General features: G+C 39.6%; 1 protein-coding gene across 1 annotated transcript in view; it reads right to left on the bottom strand.

The window, feature by feature from the left end:
• ADAM22 (ADAM metallopeptidase domain 22) overlaps nt 1-8,620 on the bottom strand; it is a 146,535-nt gene extending 137,915 nt beyond the window's left edge. The window contains exons 1-2 of the mRNA XM_026067663.1: nt 8,615-8,620; nt 7,483-7,533 (exon numbers count right to left, since the gene is read on the bottom strand). Coding sequence (XP_025923448.1) covers nt 7,483-7,533; nt 8,615-8,620 — 57 coding nt within the window. The remainder of the gene's footprint in view (nt 1-7,482; nt 7,534-8,614) is intronic.
• Nucleotides 8,621-9,219: the final 599 nt, after the last annotated feature.

Here is a 9,219-nt window from a genome sequence, read left to right as displayed (position 1 = left end):
GGGGCGGGCGCGCAGGCTCCGCCCGGAGGGGCGGCGAGGGCCCCGCGGAGCGCGGCCGCGCGGAGCGACGCGCTGGGAAATGTAGTTGGTGGCGGCGAGGGACCCGCGCTGGAGCCGGGGGAAAGCCCGGGCAGCGGAGCGCGGCGGGGCGCAGGGGCTGCCCCGCTGCCCGCCCTGGAGGAAGCCCGAGCTGCGGCCGGCCACAGCGACCTGGCCCCTGGCACGCCCGCGAGGCTGGGGGCCTCTGCTGTAGGGATGCCCCGTGCTTCCCCTCCCTCCTTGCTCACGCTGTCCCCCCGCCTCTGATCAGCTTCTGCCTCCAGGGCATGACTCCGCCCTGGATGGTGCCTTTTCAGAGTAACCCCCCCTTTCCTTCCCTGTGATCCTTCCCTTTCCTAAGCTCTCACGTCTCCTCCAAGCTAACGCTGAAAGAGAATTAAAGGTTTACAGCACAGAACCACACCTTTCAAGTTACAATGTACCCTTCAGGACAAGACAGGAGGCAACGGTGTGCAGGAGTCCCCACGGTGCCCTTTCTCCAAAACTCCCGGCTCATTTTCCCCAGCCGAAGCAGCATTGCATGTGCAACTCGCATTCTGCACTCCCACCTACCGGGAACCGAAGGGCAACATTGCTGCGTATTATCACTCGTTATGTTAGCTGTCGTAACTGTGTTTCTTTTTGAAAAGGGAACAAGATTAGAAACTGTCTAAGGCTGCTCTTCCATCATGTTTTCCAACTTGACGAAAGGCTAGCTATAGGGAACAGTTAAGATGACACACAGTTATTAAGGTGAGTCAGGGGAGGAGGAGGAATGTCAGAGCAGCACAGTGGCAGATGCAGCTCATTACTGACCAGTGCAACATAATACGTCATCAAACTATGCACGGAAAGGTTGTACATGAGCTGCAAGCACTTGAAAAAAGAAGAGGTGGAATCCCACTGAACAGTATAGTGAGAACTGCTGCTCATTGTACTCTAGAAAACAGAAAAAGAACAAAAAAATTACCTTCATCTTTATAACTAAAATCATTACGCAGATCAATATTAAATGCAATCTGGCAATGTTTAGGACATCTGACACCTCCATTTTTGCTCTTAGGAGCATTTCAGCCTGCCAGGCTTCCTTCCTTGGGTCTCCTCCTGCAGAGCACACAGGGAGACACAATGGAGAGCCTGAAGAGCCACTTTCTGCCTTCTGACCAGGGAATCACCCTTCAGACAAGGTCGAGGCTGCTGACCTGAATTTTTTTTTTAGGTTTTATCTCACTGGATAATCTTATTAAGGCAAGCAATTAGAGGGTAGATGAAGGAAATGCAGTTTCCCAAAGTTTATTTTCACAAAATAAATAACACCTCTGGGAGGCAGCAGACTAAATCATGATATGACAAGCTGAAAATTCCCATCATGAAGATTGTCCAGCAAAACAGGCATTTCAAAGGCACAGCAATGCACCCGGACATGATATATCAATTTTGAGGAGAAAGCAGCTAACAAGTTTTGCCCTGTCCTGCTTACACAGCTCCAGTTATACACTACAGGCAAGACTGAATATTACCTGAAAATAGCCATGAAATACTTGAGTAGTTGCTCACACAGCACACAATAAGGTTATGAAACTCTGCAGCAAGGTACCAAAAGGACCAAGGGTAGGGTGGGTAAAGAAAATGGAAAAGTACTATTTATAGAGAGAAATTTCATTGCTATAAGGTCATGTTTCAATCTTTTTTCAAAGGTCATAAATACTTCAATTTGTGGCTGTAGCCAACCTCTAAATTTACTGCAGTTAGACAAAAATTGTCCCTGTGAACACACTATTTCACAGCTTCTTGTGTCGTAGTTCTGTGAGAATATGGTATGGGGTATATATTACACCAGCTAGGCAGTAGACATATAGATATGCAGTAAAAYACACAATACAGTTATACACTAGATAGTTTCCTGGACTGGTATGTCATAGTTCTCATTTTTCACTTGCCATTACCAGCCAAAACATGGTTGCTTTAAACTAATGACTATAAATGCAGAGTTCTAGCCAGTCTGTGGGCTACGGGGATATTATGATATATAAATGACAAAGACATAAATTCATAAATACAACACTTTTTTAGTAGGGCCACTCTATTCTGGTCAAACCCTTAACCAATTTTAAGAATAATTCTTAGAACTGTTTTTAGAAATACAACCAATCGATACAAAGATAAATGCATTTAAAAGTGTGTATGCTAGAAGTGTATATAATCAGCCAAAGCAGATCTGAAAAAGGGGTTTTATGCCCCTCTCCTTGCAAACCTCTCTCATGTACATCCGTATACCATTTTGGCCAGAAAAACACTCCTATGAAAAATACTGAAGATTAATTCAAAAGTATATGCTTAAGTAAATTGCAGAAATTTTCTAAATCACATTCTGTTGAGGGAAGGCTGATCTGCATGTATGAAGTCCTCATTTTTCTGTATGCAAGTGATCAAAAGTAGATGATTTGACAGGTTTAATCCTTCAGAGAAATAATATTTTCATTTATTTATTTATTTATTTATTTTAAACCATTTACTTCCAGGTTCATTTGGGAAATCAGCCAGAAAACTTTTATATTCACTTCCCTTTCTTACTTCACTGGAAGCTCCTTAAAATTTTTCAGAAGGATGTTGGAGGCAGTCCGCCTCTGAGCATTGAACTCTCACATCTGGATGCACATAGTCTTCACACAAAGGCCAATTTTTTGAGTTTCACTTTCTTGCCACTTTCCATCAAATTTTATTACACTGGGTATTCATGCAATTTTTTTTAAAGGAGCAATAACAACTTTACAACTCACCCTGTGTTGTAACATGTCTTCACAATTCGCCAAACATATAGAATATGTTCATTATGACTATTTAAATCACAACTGCAGAAAAATGAAGCCTGAAAAACATGTGCCAATATTGTAGAAGATCAAGAGATAGCAAGTTAAAAAAAAAAGTGATTTATAAGCAGATATTCAGCTTTTGATTTACTGAAGATATTCCAAAAAATATTTTTGAACCATAATTAAAGTTGTATTTAGCATCTGTTAAATTTAACATCTAAGCTTTGCTTCCTTTTTTCCCAACAGAAGATAAGAAGGCTACATTGACAAAACAGCAGGAGAAGGAAAATCTAACATCTCTTCTCCCCCAGGCCCAACATTCTAATATATTCTCTAATAGATTTGAATAGAGATAACCTAATTACCTACAGGTAATGTTGTGGCATTCAGTTTAATAGTGTTGCACTGAACATCAAGTGTCGGCTCTAAAATTCAAACACAATTAGGAACCAACTGGTGCAATATTAACATAGCAATGTCTCTGGGAGCAATAAATGTGTGCACTCAAGAAACTTGAATATGCACACCTACTCCCAGTGAAGTTGCTGGCAAAATTCTGAAAAGCAGGAAGTCAAAAAAGATTGATTATCTTTGGCTAATAAAATAAACCGCAGATGGTTTTTAAAATAAGTCAGTCATGAAATATGATACCAAGTAACTGGACCATGCAACAAATAGCCAAAGCAGTATTTCCAAGAGGATTTTCAAAAGTGACATTGTGCTTCTAAATTACTTGGGCGTTCTTGAAAATTTCACCACAGCTGTATGAGTAAGTAATGATAAGAAATGGCAATTTTGCAACCATGACTTAGAGTTCTAAGTTGTCTTAAACTCTTAAGATATTAGCCTACTTTAAACTGCTGATAGACTAACACATTTTTAAATACTAAAATACCTGCAGAAATTGTTTTGTATTTTTAGAGTCTTGATACAAGAATCTAAATTTTCTGCTTCTAGGATATTATGGAGCATTGTATACGTGCAGACATGATGGAATAACACTGAATCCAATTACAGAACATTATAGCCAATTAATACTATGAAAAGAATATCACTCCTTACCCCACACAACTTTTTTCTTCTGAAATATAGATTGTAATTGAAATCTAGGACACATTTTAACAAATACATTCTCAGTGGTCAATATTCAATCAGGGATTTATTTTTTAAGTTATAAAAACACACTGAGGCTGTTTCCTGATAAAAGTCAGCTGTATGATTATTTTGTAATTGTCTCTATTCATTTGGATAGCTATTATTGTAAGGATACTGCTGTGTATGTTTCTATGTGGAACAAACATTTACATTCTGAATATGTGATATTTAAACTTCTGGTGCTATTATGTCATTAATGGTCACAAGTATAACTATACACTCAAATGCATTATTGATTGTAATTGGACATCTACAACAGGGAAGTGTAGCAGTTCTTTTTTGACTAACACATTGAAACGTTTGATTTTGGTGGTTATTTGTTCAGGACATGGATATTACCTCAAAAGAGGAAGCGTATGCAATTTGTTCTATACAAAAGTATAGAACAAATCTCAAAAAGGTTCCATTTTGAAGTTAAATTGATGGTACAGCCTGATCTGGAACACTACATTGGCCATTCTCAAAGGGAATATTGCAAGGTTCAGTGAAAGACAGTGACAGAAACAGAAAGATCAGGACTGTTCAGAAAGATGATGAACAGACAGGAATACAATAAAAGTATATATAGATGGTATAGAGAAAGTAAGCTGGTGCTTTCTATTCTCCTTGCAGCACAGTGCATGAATCAAAGGACAGTCAATTAAATTAAAAAGCAGCAAATTCAAAGCTGATAAGAAATATGCTTCCATACAACAAGTAATTAGACCATTGAAGTCTTTACTCGGACTGTTGATGATGCCAAGAATTTTGGGAGATTTCAAGAAGGGTAAGACATTCTTATGGACTAAAAGAACATCCAGTTTTAGATAAAAGGGTTATGCTTTAAGCTTTACCCAGTTTTTCATTCTAAGGTTACAAACCTGACTTTTGCAGGGGAGGGGGAATTATCCCACATATAGTTATTTGCAAAGGATTCTTTTGCACTTCTTGTGACATGATTATTACAGAACTGCTGCTGGCCACTGCTGGAAGTAGGAGATTAGCCTGGGTGAACTACAAGTATGATTTAGCATTAGTAATTTCRCTGAAATTCTAGTGGTATAAAGCAAGCTAAGTTTTTTCTTTATCACATAAAGAAAGGTTTCAATTTATGTATTTTTTTYCCAAAAGAACATTTATTCAAGCGGCTGGAAGGCAGGCTGCCAGTAAAGTAAAAATTGTTCAAAAATCTCATGTACGTTTTACAACACACAACACATACATTCACTTAGGAGTTTCCTGCTTAGATCTTCTGAGGTACCCCCTAGAGTTATGTCAGGAAAGTTAATAGTGAAAGTTATCCTCAGAGACCAGCTAAATAGCTCCTCAGCTAAACAAACTGGAATGCAGGGTAAGATTCAGAAGTCTTTCTCTGACCAGCAGACTCCTTCCATTCCCAAGAGCCGTGCACCTGCTGAGGCCCGATTTTCCTGCCCACAGATGTTGTACCTGCAAGATGGAAGCCCCATGGCCTCTGCTGGTGCAGTGCCTGGACCCAAGATGGGGGAGACCCTTGTTCAAAATCCTACTCCGCYTGGTGGCTTGAACTTCGGAAGTGATTACCATCGTTTGGCAGCTGACTTCCCTGAAGTAACTTCCAGTCTTTTACTGCTGGAGTTCCATGTTGCAAAACTGTTCTGAGGGTCAGAGAAAGACTGTTTTTTTATAGCCCAACTGCCTACATACTCAAAGAACACTAGAGACACTGAATTTTGAAGTGAGACTCCCCCAACTCCAAAATAAAAAAGATTGGCGCAGGTTTGATAGCCATGTGAATCTAAGGCTGCTTTATCTCAAACGACATTAGAATCCACCTACCTGCTTTGCTTCCCACATCTTTTTATGGTGCTACATCTGGAATGCTCATTTTGGATAACTATATTCTCTAATGTGAATACACTGTTGAATAGCAGAAGCCCAACTGTAACATTTACAGAATGCACGGTAAAAATATCTATCTCGTGTCACCTTGACAATGTTAATCTGGTTAGTAAAATCAGTTCATACTTGCCTTCACTCTGCTACAGGTATCAGTGGTGATATTACCACTGGTTGGTATTACCTGTGGTATTTACCCTTAACATATACTTACATTTGATAACGAAACAATCTCCTTATATGGTCTAGGGAACTAGTTAGGTAAAGAAACACATTTTGTCATTCAATGTGTAGTCTGCCTAAATATAGATACTACATACACAAACTGTACAATTGCTCTGGATAAACTGGCTGCTAGAATTTCTTCTCATTTGTCTTCAAGGGTTGTGATTAGAAGCATATAGAAGTTAGAGCTAAATTTAGGTGCTAGTAAGTATTTGAAAGAAAACAACTGGTTTGTCAGATTTTCATGAGATTATCCCTCTCCTCTTTTTCTACTGTATTTAAAGGGGACTCTAGTTGCAAGTAAATATCCAAACTATTTGGTCACCCAAGAATCACATAAAAGCTTGCTAACATTTGTTTCTAGTTTTATTTTACAGTTTGTGATTTCACTATTTTCACATATTTCTTAATGTGATCCAACTGTATGTCTTAAAAATCTCAGATACAAAGCATCTATAGAGTAAGATTACTTTAAGAAAGTTATTTCCAGCCTCAGATAGAACCCCATTTAAGGCCAAGATAAGACTATGACCATGATGCTACTGTGCTGATATCACCTGGCAATGCGATCAAAAAGCCCATCATGGGACACCTTTATCAACCTTTGGTGCATATCAGCAACAGCCCAGAGGACACATGGACCACATTTCATGGTGATTCTCCAACTGGGGAGCTTAAAGGGGGTTCTTATTTTCAGTCAGTGCCCACATACCTTACTGTGACTACATCAGTTAGAAGAGCTACCATTTTTTCATCATTCTTGCCTTCATAGACCACCACAGATTTGTGGATACGAACACTGGTTACATTAGCTGAGTGCTTCCAAGCAGAGGCTCTTCAGATTAAGGAACGAAGGGACCCCATTCGCCCCCCAGAGGTATCTAAGGAGTCACATGCCTTGAAGTCATGTAGGCCAGGAGGCAACACAAGAAAATGCTCATGAGAATGGATAATTTAAGTGGACTGTTTTCTTACAGGGTTGAGGTGGAACATAGATTTCATCACCTCCTGCACATTGGTGACCTCTGAAGGTCAGAACAGGCATCAACATGCTCAGTACTACTCAGATTGTAACAAACTCCACACCAAGACAGAGAAACTATTCCGTTCAATTTGGTCTCAGCAGGGCTGTGCCATTTCTTGTATCACCAGTCTGATACACCATCTGCCAACAACCCTGGACCCCAGTAGGGAGAACAAGCACATGACACTACCTTTGCTATTATTAGCTCAGAGTGGAAGGCCTGCTTTTCGGTTGCCTAGCTGTTGCTTTGTTGCAAGTGTTCTACAGTTGAATATTGAGGAAGAGATATTACTGCTTACAGATCCCACTACTTCCTTTGTCTGCAGCAGAAGCATAGTAACAAAGATGGGATGGTTGATAGTCCCTTACCTGTAAAAGAATGTCCTCCAAGCATGGCCTTTTTTCGCAAATTCTACTGCTCTGTAGCCAAAGGTCTCATAGCATGGCCTAAGAATGGAAAGAGGAGGAACATGGRGATGATGTCCTTAGCCTGCTGAATGGCTTCTCAGCCAAGCTGTTGATTTCAGTTTCAGAGGATAGCCTGTCAGTCCTGGCTTTCATCATTTCCATTTAGCTGTAAACCCAGTGTTGTGGGCCACAAATGGCATCATATATCTTTCTGACAAATATTTTGTTCCAGTTATAAAGGTGTGGACATGTTTTGGCACACTGCTCTTGAAAATCAGTTGTGTCCGAAGTTTAGCTGATGTTAGATGGTCTTCATCTTCCTGAAGATGAAGTAGGACAGTTCTGGATTCCTGCCATAGCCAAGAGCAGTAAGATCCTTTGCCAACTGTTATGGCAGCAGGAAACTCCACTCCTGGTGTAACATGTAAGAACAGTACTGAGGGAGAAAGCATGGCTATTTTGAGCAGAAAGAAAAACAAAAAGAAAACCAATAAAACCCAGGAATAACTTGGACCAGTACAGGATGTTGCTGAATTCTTTTCAAACACGAGGCTTTCTTCGGGCTCACCTGCGTGTATGAAACACTGAGAAATTACTACAGAACTTCCTTATGTTTGTGTGGCTTGAGTCATGAATCCGCACTAGCGCCCTATATCCATATGAGTATCCATCCACAGATATCCATGTGTGCATACACATGCACACACTCTCTCTGTATATACATAGACACACACAGGTCCTTGGGAACTCTATCCTCTCACCCACACTACAGACTTATCTGAAGGGAAACAATACTTCTGTTCCAGATAAATACATACTGTGGAGCAAAATAATATGCAGTGGTTGGGCATCCACAGCAAAAAAAGATATGAAACCAAAGTGCTAGTGTAGATGTACCAAAGTCACCACAGCACCTCCTTTCTAATACTTTAAAAATCAGCTTTCAACATCTGTATTTCTTTTAAATTTGGTTCTCATTCCTATTTTTGTATTATGTAACTACAGCTTCCATTTTAAAAGACTTTACTGAATGATTTTGCTCTCTCCTATAGTACATGAAGCACAAAGTGGGTGTGAACAGACAGTGAGTTACACTCATCCTTACACTAAGTTACCAAACTAGCCTACTGGCTTTTAGTAATGATACATGTGCGTTCACACATATGCCTTCTATTTTAATACTGGAAAGTTACGCTAAAAAATTTCATACCCGCAGATATATGCTTGCCTCACCTATAAAAAAGAAATGGCAACGGTCATTAGGCCACAGGATAATCACATAACTAAGAGTACTTTTACAATGTAAAAGTCATGGGGTGGTTTTTTTTTTTTTTTTTTTTCAAAAACAGAACACCTTATTTGATTTGAAGCAGACTTTAGAATGAAGTAGTGTCCTACACGAATGTTAAAGCTTATAGCTTTTGTAACAGTAAGATTTAGATGCTTCATTAAAATTGATTCTCACACTCCACACACAGGTATATATACACTGAAAGGAGCTATAGGAATATAGTTCCAAGTTTCACTAATCACCACAAAAAGGAAGTCACAATTAGTATAGTAACAACTGTTTCTATAACAGAGTATTTTCTAAACAGAGTATTAAAACTACCTAAACGAGCTTCTCAAATTCACAGAAAGACAGACTATCCAAGGATGAAGTGGCCTCAGATGAAAGCTGCAGAACTATGAAGAGAG

The sequence above is a fragment of the Apteryx rowi genome, unplaced genomic scaffold (assembly GCF_003343035.1).
Source record: "Apteryx rowi isolate R43461 unplaced genomic scaffold, aptRow1 scaffold_260, whole genome shotgun sequence".
Classification (NCBI taxonomy): domain Eukaryota; kingdom Metazoa; phylum Chordata; class Aves; order Apterygiformes; family Apterygidae; genus Apteryx; species Apteryx rowi.
This window is presented reverse-complemented; position numbering and strand designations above follow the sequence as displayed.